Genomic DNA, 15,678 nt, shown 5'->3' with positions numbered 1-15,678 from the left:
CCACTGAGAAAGAGGTTTGAGTAGCTCCATGGACCTTTAATCCTTCCTCTCTATCAGGACTGCAATCTGCCACAGACCAGTTCATGGTTATCTGACTACAGAATAAGGCTAAACATATGTACAGCTAAGAAGGAAATGAAAATAAGAATAAAAAAAAAACACTCTCCATATTTTCATGATCTTTTTTATTTAACATACATAGTACATGTAAACAACTGGCATAAAATTCATAAAAATACAATTCCCGTATGCATTATCAATTTACTCCTGATAACATTCTTTCATTTTCTCCTTAGTATCATTGTCCTATTTTAACACTACACTGTTTCTACTAAGCACTTTTAAGAGGCTTATCTTTTTTTAGGAATACTGTCCCAACTTTTTTTCCCCTTTCCTAATGTCATAGCAATAGCTATTTTTGTCACTGCCCTGCCCATCCTAACCTTCCTCACACTAAAGCAAAAATATTTTTAAATGCTAAAAATGCATAAAATACTGAGCTCTAATACTGTTTATCATGTATATCGAACCTACTACTACTCTGTGTTGCCATAAAAGATATTTATAACCTTCAGCACCGCCTGCTACAGATGTGACCAAGGCCGAGTGTGCAGCGTAGCCCAGGGCGTCTGTTCTAAACTGACTGGCCTAAAACATAATCATAGCTTGCTGGTGGAGCTACATGAATAAATACTGCTATGAAAGGAGTCTTCTGAAAATAATAATTAAAAAAAAAACCCTAATTTGACTACTTTTATCTTTTCCCAGCATATAAGACAGTTATAACACTATTTTAATGTTTTTCCTATGTGGAATTTCAAATAATTACATGTAAACTTACTGGGAAGGGGATTATTTAAAGGTGGGGAAAAATAGAGAATGACTTTAAAAGTAAAGTTAAAAAAATAGGAACTGCTGGATGTACAAAACACACTTCTATGAGAAACAGTGGGAAATAGAGCAGATCACACACTTCTCCTCTCCCACCCATGCTGGCTTTCATCCTCTCAGGCCTCAAGTGCCCGCTTCCCTTTTTTCTGCATTGCTGCATCACTGCTTAAATTCTACTCCTAATCCAAACTCCCCAGATGCTTCCTTGTTTTCTAAAACTGGCTGAAGACCAAGACCAAGAAATTAGTCACCCAGTGAGCAAGAAAGAGGGAGAGGCACCTGAAGTCACTGACCATCTCGGCCAGCAGGAGGCTCCCTGGGAAAGGCGGGCTCTGGGGCAGGCTGGGGGCTGCACGTGCCTCCGCCTGGGCTGTCTTGGCAGCTGTCTGTTCTAAGCAAGCTAGTGCTTCCCCCAGACCAGGCTTGTCCTTGGGCTCTGGAGAGAAGGCAGAAAGAGAAGAGCTCTTCAGTGGCTCCCCGGAGCGGGCACCGGAAACCAGCCCCGAGGACTCAGGTCTCAAGGACAATCCACAATGAGGTTAATCTGCCTGCGGTTAATAAAGAGAACACTGTGTAATTAAACGTGTCGTCTGCCAGAGTCATGGTTTGCTAAGAACGTTAAATCTTAAAACCATTTCTCAGAACTATGAGGGTTCACTGTTTTGTAGAATCTCATTTCACACAAATTAACTTCTAAGAAACAAAAATTCATACTAGGAATTTAAAGCAGGTTGGAAAAGTTTCAAGATACAAATAAACAGATAAGAAAAAAGTAAAGAGGAAGACTGAATATATTAGTCCCTCTTACTGAAATGATGGTTTTTGAAACAAAAATTATAACATAAGGTTTAAGGCTTCGTCTTATTAAAGACAGGCAATTTTAAAAGTAAAATATAAAAACTCCATTCATTTATCATTATTTATTTACTGTGTGACCAAAAAACTAGTCATATTTTATGGTATCTTAATAATAAAAGAAAAATTACCATATACTACAGTCTTCCACTATAAATTATATCTACTCACATATACATTAGTTGCTAGATGCATCTGTGGTTGTTCAAAATAGCTTTTCTTAAAACAATTATACATGAAAATTTTTAAGTGGTTTAAAGTTATTAAAATATAAACATTCGAATACTACTAAAAATGAGAAAAATACACAATTGTCATTAAACTTTTTAAACCAAGAATAAGTAACTGATAAGCAATTAAATGAGTAAATAGCACTTATTTGACACAGAATATTGAAAAGAAACAGACAGGCCAACGTACACTAATGCCACATGGTTGGCAGTTATAGGAATCTGGTCCTAATGACTAGGTCCAAGAACTTGGATTTATAACGGGCAGGAAATGCTTTATTAACAGAGCAACAGAGAACAAAGAATGTGAAGAAGGGAAATAAATTATAGGTCTACATAGCAAATATCCATGTCTGCCCCAGCTATTCTTACTGAAATTGATGACAGGGGCTGACATGACTGAGGAGATTACAATAATCACTGAAATGTTTGAAAGACAAGAGCAAAAGGCAGAGAACAAAGCAAGGGGCATTAATAGTCCACAAACTGTAAAATCAGCCCCTATACAGTTGAGAAGTGACTATATTTTCACATCACCCTTGTTATGACCCATCATATTTTTTTTATATAGGTAGCTTTGCTCACTTTAGGACAAATATTTAAGTCAAATACAAGCATATACTCATTTGCATAGCAAATTTTAAGGGGTGCATTGAAATAGTAACCAACTGATAAAAGTATAAGTATTTTTACATTCAGACTGACCAAATAAGACGTTTTCTATTTGAAAACAGTTACCTATAAAAGTTTTGGGAATCTGAATTAAAAACAAGGCATGAGTTATTAGCAAAACATGGAAACCATTACTGGTGGAATTCTCTGTAGGCAGCAGTCACTCCTCTATAACTTCTAAGACTTTGTAAACACTGTTCTGGAATACAGTGGTGAAGTGAGGCTTGGACTCCTTTACTAAGAGGTTACATAAGGGAGGTTTCCCAGCATTAGCAGGATCTTCCACATCCCAGATTTCAGGCATACTGCATCCAGGCCTAGAAAAATTAAAGTGTAGATTTAAAGAAAATCACTGTACGTTACATAATGGAAGATAAAGGAACATACTTTTTATGTTCCTACCCTCATTTCTTTTTCCACTTAAAATAAATTAGCTTTCTTTAAAAAAAAAAAAAAAACCCTATCACAGTTATTTTTATTTAAGCTACCATAAATCCTTTCTAGAACAAGGTGAACACAGCAAAGGTGATGATAAAGAAAAAGGCATATAATATACGTGAATTAAGGCGGTGGGGTAAGAGATCTCAGTTGAATTCTGCCTCAGCTACTTACCAAAAATGTGGTGTTGCGTAGTTCACTCAATGTCACTCTCCGCATTGGTAAAATGGGACATACCCATGACGTAAGGGACTAAGGGGGAGATTGTACCAGCATGATGCCCAGCACAAAGTAAGAGGAATACTGATGCAGATTATATACTGCATATACTGATGCAGGAAATTATACAGGATACCTCCAAGAGATCCCAGCTTTGGTTCCATACCACCACAATAAAGCAAATATTACAATAAAGTGAGTACCCAAATTTTTTAGTTGTATTGCCAAGTGCATGTAAATGTTTTGTTTATGCTGAATTCTATTAAGCGTGCAATAGAATTACATATCTTAATTTAAAAATTCTTTAATGCTAAAAAGTATGTTAACCATCATCTGAGTCTTCAGTGAAAGGCTTCATAATCTTTTTGCTGATGGAGGCTCTTGCCTCAATGTCGATGGCTACTGATCAATCAGGGTGATGGTTGCAGATAGCTGGGGTGGCTATGGAAATTTCTTAAAATAAGACAATATAATGATGCTTGCCACCTTGATGGACTCTCTTTCATGAACGATTTCTCTGTAGCACACAATGCTGTTTTTAGCATTTTACCCACATTAGAATTTTTTTCAAAATTGGAATCAATATTCTCAAACCCTGCCGCTGCTTTATCAACTAAGTTTATGTAATATTCTAAATCCTTTGTTGTTATTTTAACAATCTTCACAGCATCTTCACCAGGAGTAGAGTCTATCTCAAAAAACCACTTTCTGTGCTCATCCATAAGAAGTAACTTCTCATCTGCTAGTTTCATCATGAGATGGTAGAAATTCAGTTACATCTTCAGGCTCTACTTCTAAAGCTAACTGTCTTGCTACTTCCACCACATCTGCAGTCCCTTACTCCACCACAGTCTTGAACCCCTCAAAGTCATCCAGGAGGGGTGGAGTCAGCTTCTCCCAAGCTCCTGCTAACTCTGAGACTTTGACCTCTTCCCAGGAATCCTTCCCAAAATGGTTTTCAATTGACTTTGCCCAGATCCAACAGAAGAATACTGGCTATGGCAGCTATAGCCTTACAAAGTGTATTTCTTAAATTACAAGACATCAAAATGGAAATTAGTTGAACTATGGGGCTGCAGAATGGATGCTGCTTTAGAAGGCATGAAAACAACATTAATCTCATTGTACATGCGTTCGAGCTTTTGGGTGATCAGGTGCGTTGTCAACAAGCAGTCATGTTTTGAAATGCATCTTTTTTTCCCTTAGTAACAGCTTATCATAGTCAGAAACCATATTGTAAACAGTTGTGCTGTCATCCAGGCTTGAAGCACAGGCAAAGTAGGTTTATCATAGTTCAGTAGGGCCCTAGGGTTTTCAGAATGATAAATGGAGCACTGGCTTCAGCTTCAAGTCACCAGCGGCTTTAGCCTCTAATAAGAGAGATCAAGCTCCAGGAGTTGGGTACCGACAGGGAAGCATGGCGTGCTACAGTCCATGGGGTTGCAAAGAGTTGGACACAACTGAGAACTGAACTAACTACAGAGAGACAGCCCGTTCTTGGAAGATCTGAAGCCAGGTACTGACTTGTCCTCTCTAGTTATGGAAGCCTAGATGGCATCTTCTTCCAATAGAAGGCTGTTTCATCACTGAGAATCTGTTGCTTAGTGTAGCCACCTTCAATAATGATCTTAGCTAGACCTGAATAATTTGCTCCAGCTTCTACATCAGCACTTGCTGCTTCACCTTGTCCTCTGATATTACGGAGATGGATTTTTCCCTTAAACCTCATGAACCAACCTCTGCTGGTTTCAAACTTTACCACTGTGGCTTCCTCACCTTTTCGACCTTTACAGAACTAAAGAGAGTTATGGCCTCACTCTGAATTAGTCATTGGCTTAAGGGGATGTTGTGGCTGGTTTGATCTTTCATCCAGACCACTAAAACTTTCTCCATATTAGCAATAAGGCTGTTTCACTTTCTTATAATTCATGTACTAACTGGCGTAGCACTTTGTTTCAAAAACTTTTCCTTTGTATTCACTATGTGGCTAACTGTTTGGCACAAGAGGCCTAGCTTTTGACCCATCTTGGCCTTTGATATGCCTTCCTTACTAAATTTAGTCATTTATAATTTTTGTTTCAAAGTGAGAGACATGCAACTCTTCCTTTCACTTGAACACTTAGAAGCCACTGAAAAATTATTAGTTGGCCTGTGTTTCACAGAATAGGAAGGCCCAAGGAGAAGGAGAGAGATAGGGGAACAGCTGGTTGGTGGAACAGTCAGGACACACACAACATTCACCCATCAAGTTTGCCATCTTACATGGGTACAGTACAAGGTGCCCCCAAAACAATTACAATAGTAACAGCAAAGATCACTGGTCACAGGTCACCATGATAAATATAAGAATGAAAAAAGTTGAAATATTTTGAGAATTACCAAAATGTGACATGAAAGAGATGGGAATACCAGACCACCTGATCTGCCTCTTGAGAAATCTGTATACAGTTAGAACTGGACATGGAACAACAGACTGGTTCCAAATAGGAAAAGAAGTATGTCAAGGCTATATATTGTCACCCTGCTTATTTAGCCTATATGCAGAGTACATCATGAGAAATGCTGGGCTGGAGGAAGCACAAGCTGGAATCAAGATTGCCGGGAGAAATATCAATAACCTCAGATATGCAGATGACACCACCCTTATGGCAGAAAGTGAAGAGGAACTAAAGAGCCTCTTGATGAAAGTGAAAGAGAAGAGTGAAAAAGTTGGCTTAAAGCTCAACATTCAGAAAACTAAGATCATGGCATCCGGTCCCATCACTTCATGGCAAATAGACGGGGAAACAGTGGCTGACTTTATTTTTCTGGGCTCCAAAATCACTGCAGATGGTGATTGCAGCCATGAAATTAAAAGACGCTTACTCCTTGGAAGGAAAGTTATGACCAACTTAGACAGGATACTAAAAAGCAGAGACATTACTTTGCCAACAAAGGTCCATCTAGTCAAGGCTATGGTTTTTCCAGTGGTCATGTATGGATGTGAGAGTTGGACCATAAAGAAACCTAAGCACCGAAGAATTGATGCTTTTGAACTGTGGTGTTGGAGAAGACTCTTGAGAGTCCCTTGGACTACAAGGAGATCCAACCAGTCCATCCTAAAGATCAGTCCTGGGTGTTCACTGGAAAGACTGATGTTGAAGCTGAAACTCCAATACTTTGGCCACCTGATGCAAAGAGCTGACTCATTTGAAAAGACCCTGATGCTGGGAAAGATTGAGGGCAGGTAGAGAAGGGGATGAGATGGTTGGATGGCATCACTGACTCAATGGACATGAGTTTGAGTAGACTCCAGGAGTTGGTGATGGATAGGGAGGCCTGGCGTGCTGCAGTCCATGGCGTTGCAAAGAGTCGGACACGACTGAGCGACTAAACTGAACTAATCTGACATGGAGACACAAAGTGACCCTTTATTATTTACCAAATCCATTCTTACCTCCACTAAACAGTAACTGATATATTATTTTCAAATCTATTATGTTTCCTGTTTTATAATCACCAATGTATTAATAATAACTGATTCAGGAAAGCATAAGAAGTGGATGAGTGGATGTAAGAACTATCTGGTGAAAGGCTTTGATTATAAAGGACATTTGTCTCCTTAAAATGGAGAGAGTTGGGGACATTCTTTAATCAAGTTACCAAACTTACCAATAACAGAACAAAGTGACAGGTATCTCCCAAAGTGACATAATGGAAAGTACACAACACCATCTATGCAGTGTTCTTGCCAAATTTTGCCAGACTGAATCTAATAATGTGGAATAAGTTAGACAAATTCAAATGTGGGACATTCTTGCAAGACAACTGGCCTGGACTCTTCCAAATATCAATCAAAAACAAAAAAAGTGAAAGGGATTTCACAAATTTTACATTTTTAAAATGTTAAAAAACAGAAAAACCAAGGAAAAATTATAGAGATTTGATAACAGCTTGTGTTTTATCATAGTTGCTTCACTTTTCTTTATATGAGAAAACACCATTTCCAACAAGTCCCTTTAATTCCCACTGGCAGCCCCATGACCCTGCTCTTTACCATGAGGCAAGTACTAGACAGGAATGCACATGCTTTCTCTTTTTCAATAACATCTTTAACTTAAAAGGAACCTTCACTCAAAAGGTGTCAAAATATGAACATGTCAAAATAAATAAGTAGAAGCCACTGTTACCTCCAAAGCCCTTCCTCAGAGGTGCTTCTGTAAACAATCCAGCATGCTTTCTGCTCGACCTTTTTTATTCATGTTCAGACATACAAGCACACAAAAACATAGCACAGACATTTATATTCACAGGTGCTCCTGGGTTGCTTTTACAAAACTGAGATTAATCTGGGCCTCCTCACTTAGCAATAAAAAGTGGTCACAGTCTCATTTCATAAAGACCTACTTTATTCTTTTTCATAGGTGTAGTACTTTTATGTATTATTTAATCACTCTTTCATGGAGAGATATCTTAATTGTTTCTCATTTTTGTCATTATAAAACAATGCTGATATAAATAATTTTGTGCCTTTATCTTTCTATAAGCTAAGTTTCTATTTCTAGAAGCAGTGCTATCACCATGTCAAAATGCTATTCAACTTTCACTATGCGTCTATCAAATTATCTTCCAAAAAGGTATTACCAGTGAGTATTCCCACAAAAGAGTGTTCAGTGCACACTTTTCTTCACACCCTCGCTGATATAAGATTCTATTAACCTATGAAAATATGACTGGGCTTGGGTTTTCTATCTTTTAATTTTCTCACACATACCAAGGCCAAACTGTTATTATACTGCAGGCCAATGATAGTAGAGAGTGAAACACACATGAAGCACCAGCTATTGAGTTCAACTGCTTTCAGGAAAAGAAGAGGGCAAAGAGCTGCCTTTGTGAGCTCTAAGTATAATATCCTTCAGTCCTTGTCTGGGTTTTCTAAAGTTTCCTGAGGCCAGTCAGCTATGTCTGTAAAACAGTATTAGTGAAATCTCAATAATTTTCTTCTGAATTAATGTATTTTAATTTTATGTCAACTCTATTATGGGAATTAATGAGAAAGAGCAGAGAACGGACAATAAAAAAGGAGCTAAGCAAGATGGCGGAGGAGTAGGACGGGGAGACCACTTTCTCTCCTACAAACTCATCAAAAGAATAACTGAATGCAGAGCAAACCTCACAAAACAACTTCTGATCGCTAGCTGAGGTCATCAGGCGCCCAGAAAAGCAGACCATTGTCTTCGAAAGGAGGTAGGACAAAATATAAAAGATAAAAAGTGAGACGAAAGAGCTAAGGACGGAGACCCGTCCCGGGAAGGGAGTCTTAGGCGGCCTTGCTTGGGCTAGGGTCCGGGCCTAAGGGCCCTGAGGACAATCGGAGGGAGCTTCTGTGAGGTGCCAACTTGAACTGTGGGAGACCAAGAGAGAGAAAATTAACCGGCCGGAACACACTGCCGGCCGTTCGCAGAACAAAGGGACGGAGAAAGTCCCAAGAAGAGGTCGCAGGCTGCGGACCCGCCCAGCCCCGCCGGAGGCAGGAGGCAGGGGGGAGGGGAAGGTCGCGGCGAGACACAGGGCGCAGGCACCCGACCGGCGCGGGCGGGGACTGGGGCTGGGGACGCGGAGGGCGGAAGGCGCGCGCACCCGACTGGCGCCAGCGGAAACTGAGACTGGGTCCGCGGAAGGGAGTGAGTGTGCCACACCTGGGGATAGTGCGCCCATCAAGCCCCTCGCTGCCTGGACCGCTCTGACGGGGAAGACACAGAAAGCAGGCGCAGCTTTTCCTTCCGCGCTTTTGTGTAACACCCGAGGGCTGGAACCTGGCGCAGCGCGGGGCGCGCTCCATATAGAACAGCCGGGAGCCTGAGCAGCGCAGACGGAGAAAGCAGCGTCAGCCTCTCCCGGCAGCGCCAGCCCGCCCCCGCAGGGCCAGCCCCTCCTCGCAGCGTCAGCCCCGCCCCGCAGCGTCAGCCCCGCCCCGCAGCGCAAGGAACTAGCTAACTGAATAAGAGCCCACCTCCGCTCGCCTGTGTCAGGGCGGAAATGAGGCTCTGAAGAGACCGGCAAACAGAAGCCAAATAAACAAAGGGAACCGCTTCAGAAGGGACTGGTGCAACAGATTAAAATCCCTGTAGAAAACACCGACTTCACCGGAAGGGCCCTGTAGATATCGAGAAGTGTAAGCTGGAACGAGGCGCTATCTGAAACTGAGCCGAACCCACACTGACCGCAGCAGCTCCAGAGAAACTCCTAGATATATTTTTACTTTTTTTTTTTCTAAGTAAGGAAAAAAAAAAAAAAATTTTTTTTTCTTTTTATATTTTTTCTTTTTTATTTTTTCTCTTTTATTTTCCTTTAAAATTCCCTATTACTCCCCCATTACTCCTTAACTTTCATTTACATAGATTTTTACGATTTTTTTAATTAGGGGAAAAAAAAATTTTTTTTTTCTTTCTTTCTTTTTTTTTTTTTGTTTTTTTTTTGGTTTGTTTTTTTTTTTTCTTTTTCTTTTTTTTTCTTTTTTCTTCTTTTTTTTCCTTTCCGTTTTCTCTTTTATTTTCTATTTTTCTTTTTCTCTTATTTCTTTTAAAGTCCTCTAGAACTCCTCTACTACTCTTCATTTTCATTTTCACTACACTATAACCTTACCAAAAAAAAAAAAAAAGAAGCCCTATCTTTAAACCAAAGATTATTCTCTCCCAATCTTGACTCTCTGTTTTCTACCTCAGAACACCTCTATTTCCTCCTTTCCCCTTCTCTTCCCAATCCAATTCTGTGAATCCTTGTAGGTGTCTGAGATACGGAGAACACTCTGGGAACAGACAGCTGCGTAGATCTGTCTCTCTCCTCTTGAGTCCCCCTTTTTCTCCTCCTGCTCATCTCTATCTCCCTCCTCCCTTTTCTCCTGTTCATGTAACTCTGTGAACCTCTCTGGGTGTCCCTAACAGGGGAGAATCTTTTCGCCATAAACCTAGAAGTTTTATTATCAGTGCTGTATAGTTGGAGAAGTCCTGAGACTACAGGAAGAATAAAACTGAAATCCAGAGGCAGGAAACTTAAGCCCAAAACCTGAGAACACCAGAAAACTCCTGACTACATGGAACTTTAAGCAATAAGTGACCGTCCAAAAGCCTCCATACCTACACTGAAACCAACCACCACCCAAGAGCCAGTAAGTTTTAGAGCAAGACATACCACGCAAATTCTCCAGCAACACAGGAACATAGCCCCGAATGTCAACATACAGGCTGCCCAAGGTGACACCTAACACATAGACCCATCTCAAAACTCATTACTGGGCACTCCATTGCTCTCCAAAAAGAAGAAATCAAGTTCCACGCACCAGTACACTGACGCAAGCTTCCCTAACCGGGAAACCTTGACAAGCCAATCGTCTAACCCCACCCACTGGGTAAATCCTCCACAATAAAAAGGAACCACAGACCTCCAGAATACAGAAAGCCCACTCCAGACACAGCAATCTAAACAAGATGAAAAGGCAAAGAAATACCCAACAGGTAAAGGAACATGAAAAATGCCCACCAAGTCAAACAAAAGAGGAGGAGATAGGGAATCTACCTGAAAAAGAATTTAGAATAATGATAATAAAAATGATCCAAAATCTTGAAAACAAAATGGAGTTACAGATAAATAGCCTGGAGACAAAGATTGAAAAGATACAAGAATTGTTTAATAAAGACCTAGAAGAAATAAAAAAGAGTCAATTAAAAATGAACAATGCAATGAATGAGATCAAAAACACTTTGGAGGGAACCAAGAGTAGAATAACGGAGGCAGAAGATAGGATAAGTGAGGTAGAAGATAAAATGGTGGAAATAAATGAAGCAGAGAGGAAAAAAGAAAAAAGGATCAAAAGAAATGAGGACAACCTCAGGGACCTCTGGGACACTGTGAAACGCCCCAACATTCGAATCATAGGAGTCCCAGAAGAAGAAGACAAAAAGAAAGGCCATGAGAAAATACTCGAGGAGATAATAGCTGAAAACTTCCCTAAAATGGGGAAGGAAATAGCCACTCAAGTCCAAGAAACCCAGAGAGTCCCAAACAGGATAAACCCAAGGCGAAACACCCCAAGACACATATTAATCAAACTAACAAAGATCAAACACAAAGAACAAATGTTAAAAGCAGCAAGGGAAAAACAACAAATAACACACAAAGGGATTCCCATAAGGATAACAGCTGACCTATCAATAGAAACCCTCCAGGCCAGAAGGGAATGGCAGGACGTCCTGAAAGTAATGAAAGAGAATAACCTACAGCCTAGATTACTGTATCCAGCAAGGATCTCATTCAGATATGAAGGAGAACTCAAAAGCTTTACAGATAAGCAAAAGCTGAGAGAATTCAGCACCACCAAACCAGTTCTTCAACAAATGCTAAAGGATCTTCTCTAGACAGGAAATGCAGAAAGGTTGTATAAACGTGAACCCAAAACAACAAAGTAAATGGCAACGGGACCACACCTATCAATAATTACCTTAAATGTAAATGGGTTGAATGCCCCAACCAAAAGACAAAGATTGGCTGAATGGGTACAAAAACAAGACCCCCATATATGCTGTCTACAAGAGACCCACCTCAAAACAAGAGACACATACAGACTAAAAGTGAAGGGCTGGAAAAAAATATTTCATGCAAATGGAGACCAAAAGAAAGCAGGAGTCACAATACTCATATCAGATAAAATAGACTTTCAAATAAAAGCTGTGAAAAGAGACAAAGAAGGACACTACATAATGATCAAAGGATCAATCCAAGAAGAAGATATAACAATTATAAATATATATGCACCCAACATAGGAGCACCGCAATATGTACGGCAAACACTAACGAGTATGAAAGAGGAAATTAATAGTAACACAATAATAGTGGGAGACTTTAATACCCCACTCACAACTATGGATAGATCAACTAAACAGAAAATTAACAAGGAAACACAAACTTTAAATGACACAATGGACCAGCTAGACCTAACTGATATCTATAGGACATTTCACCCCAAAACAAGCAACTTCACCTTTTTCTCAAGTGCACACGGAACCTTCTCCAGAATAGATCACATCCTGGGCCATAAATCTAGTCTTGGAAAATTCAAAAAAATTGAAATCATTCCAGTCATCTTTTCTGACCACAGTGCAGTAAGATTAGATCTCAATTACAGGAAAAAAATTGTTAAAAATTCAAACACATGGAGGCTAAATAACACGCTTCTGAATAACCAACAAATCATAGAAGAAATCAAAAAAGAAATCAAAATATGTATAGAAATGAATGAAAATGAAAACACAACAACCCAAAACCTATGGGACACTGTAAAAGCAGTGCTAAGGGGAAGGTTCATAGCATTACAGGCTTACATCAAGAAACAAGAAAAAAGCCAAATAAATAACCTAACTCTACACCTAAAGCAATTAGAGAAGGAAGAAATGAAGAACCCCAGGGTTAGCAGAAGGAAAGAAATCTTAAAAATTAAGGCAGAAATAAATGCAATAGAAACTAAAGAGACCATAGCAAAAATCAACAAAGCTAAAAGCTGGTTTTTTGAAAAAATAAACAAAATTGACAAACCATTAGCAAGACTCATTAAGAAACAAAGAGAGAAGAACCAAATTAACAAAATTAGAAATGAAAATGGAGAGATCACAACAGACAACACTGAAATACAAAGGATCATAAGAGACTACTACCAGCAGCTCTATGCCAATAAAATGGACAACTTGGATGAAATGGACAAATTCTTAGAAAAGTATAACTTTCCAAAACTGAACCAGGAAGAAATAGAAGATCTTAACAGACCCATCACAGGCAAGGAAATCGAAACTGTCATCAAAAATCTTCCAGCAAACAAAAGCCCAGGACCAGATGGCTTCACAGCTGAATTCTACCAAAAATTTAGAGAAGAGCTAACACCTACCTTACTCAAACTCTTCCAGAAAATTGCAGAAGAAGGTAAACTTCCAAACTCATTCTATGAGGCCACCATCACCCTAATTCCAAAACCCGACAAAGATGCCACAAAAAAAGAAAACTACAGGCCAATATCACTGATGAACATAGATGCAAAAATCCTTAACAAAATTCTAGCAAACAGAATCCAACAACATATTAAAAAAATCATACACCACGACCAAGTGGGCTTTATCCCAGGAATGCAAGGATTCTTCAATATCCGCAAATCAATCAATGTAATACACCACATTAACAAATTGAAAGATAAAAACCATATGATTATCTCAATAGATGCAGAGAAAGCCTTTGACAAAATTCAACACTCATTTATGATTAAAACTCTCCAAAAAGCAGGAATAGAAGGAACATACCTCAACATAATAAAAGCTATATATGACAAACCCACAGCAAGCATCACCCTCAATGGTGAAAAATTGAAAGCATTTCCCCTGAAATCAGGAACAAGACAAGGGTGCCCACTCTCACCACTACTGTTCAACATAGTGTTGGAAGTTTTGGCCACAGCAATCAGAGCAGAAAAAGAAGTAAAAGGAATCCAGATAGGAAAAGAAGAAGTGAAACTCTCACTGTTTGCAGATGACATGATCCTCTATATAGAAAACCCTAAAGACTCTACCAGAAAATTACTAGAACTAATCAATGAATATAGTAAAGTTGCAGGATATAAAATTAACACACAGAAATCCCTTGCATTCCTATATACTAACAATGAAAAAACAGAAAGAGAAATTAAGGAAACAATACCATTCACCATTGCAACAAAAAGAATAAAATACTTAGGAGTATATCTACCTAAAGAAACAAAAGACCTATACATAGAAAACTATAAAACACTGATGAAAGAAATCAAAGAGGACACAAACAGATGGAGAAACATACCGTGTTCATGGATTGGAAGAATCAATATTGTCAAAATGGCTATTCTACCCAAAGCAATCTATAGATTCAATGCAATCCCTATCAAGCTACCAACGGTATATTTCACAGAACTAGACCAAAGAATTTCACAATTTGTATGGAAATACAAAAAACCTCGAATAGCCAAAGTAATCTTGAGAAAGAAGAATGGAACTGGAGGAATCAACCTGCCTGACTTCAGACTCTACTACAAAGCCACAGTCATCAAGACAGTGTGGTACTGGCACAAAGACAGAAATATAGACCAATGGAACAGAATAGAAAGCCCAGAGATAAATCCACGGACCTATGGACACCTTATCTTTGACAAAGGAGGCAAGGATATACAATGGAAAAAAGACAACCTCTTTAACAAGTGGTGCTGGGAAAACTGGTCAACCACTTGCAAAAGAATGAAACTAGAACACTTTCTAACACCATACACAAAAATAAACTCAAAATGGATTAAAGATCTAAATGTAAGACCAGAAACTATAAAACTCCTAGAGGAGAACATAGGCAAAACACTCTCCGACATAAATCACAGCAAGATCCTCTATGATCCACCTCCCAGAATATTGGAAATAAAAGCAAAACTAAACAAATGGGATCTAATGAAACTTAAAAGCTTTTGCACTACAAAAGAAACTGTAAGTAAGGTGAAAAGACAGCCGTCAAATTGGGAGAAAATAATAGCAAATGAAGAAACAGACAAAGGATTAATCTCGAAAATATACAAGCAACTCCTGCAGCTCAATTCCAGAAAAATAAATGACCCAATCAAAAAATGGGCCAGAGAACTAAACAGACATTTCTCCAAAGAAGACATACAGATGGCTAACAAACACATGAAAAGGTGCTCAACATCACTCATTATTAGAGAAATGCAAATCAAAACCACAATGAGGTACCATTACACACCAGTCAGGATGGCTGCTATCCAAAAGTCTACAAGCAATAAATGCTGGAGAGGCTGTGGAGAAAAGGGAAACCTCTTACACTGTTGGTGGGAATGCAAACTAGTACAGCCACTATGGAAAACAGTGTGGAGATTCCTTAAAAAACTGGAAATAGAACTGCCATATGACCCAGCAATCCCACTTCTGGGCATACACACTGAGGAAACCAGATCTGAAAGAGACACGTGCACCCCAATGTTCATCGCAGCACTGTTTATAATAGCCAGGACATGGAAGCAACCTAGATGCCCATCAGCAGATGAATGGATAAGGAAGCTGTGGTACATATACACCATGGAATTTTACTCAGCCGTCAAAAAGAATTCATTTGAACCAGTCCTAATGAGATGGATGAAACTGGAGCCCCTTATACAGAGTGAAGTAAGCCAGAAAGATAAAGAACATTACAGCATACTAACACATATATATGGAATTTAGAAAGATGGTAACGATAACCCTATATGCAAAACAGAAAAAGAGACACAGAAATACAGAACAGACTTTTGAACTCTGTGGGAGAAGGTGAGGGTGGGATGTTTCAAAAGAAC

The 15,678-nt window shown here is 39.2% G+C and overlaps 1 protein-coding gene across 1 annotated transcript in view; it reads right to left on the bottom strand.

Annotated features, from left to right (window-relative positions):
* Window positions 1–166: 166 nt before the first annotated feature.
* Window positions 167–15,678, bottom strand: part of DPY19L1 (dpy-19 like C-mannosyltransferase 1) — a 100,882-nt gene continuing 85,370 nt past the window's right edge. Inside the window, exons 22-23 of the mRNA XM_043872079.1 lie at window positions 2,784–2,965; window positions 167–1,439 (exon numbers count right to left, since the gene is read on the bottom strand). Coding sequence (XP_043728014.1) covers window positions 2,809–2,965 — 157 coding nt within the window. The 3' untranslated portion in view covers window positions 167–1,439; window positions 2,784–2,808. The remainder of the gene's footprint in view (window positions 1,440–2,783; window positions 2,966–15,678) is intronic.

Source organism: Cervus elaphus, chromosome 18 (genome assembly GCF_910594005.1).
Source record: "Cervus elaphus chromosome 18, mCerEla1.1, whole genome shotgun sequence".
Lineage (NCBI taxonomy): Eukaryota > Metazoa > Chordata > Mammalia > Artiodactyla > Cervidae > Cervus > Cervus elaphus.
This window is presented reverse-complemented; position numbering and strand designations above follow the sequence as displayed.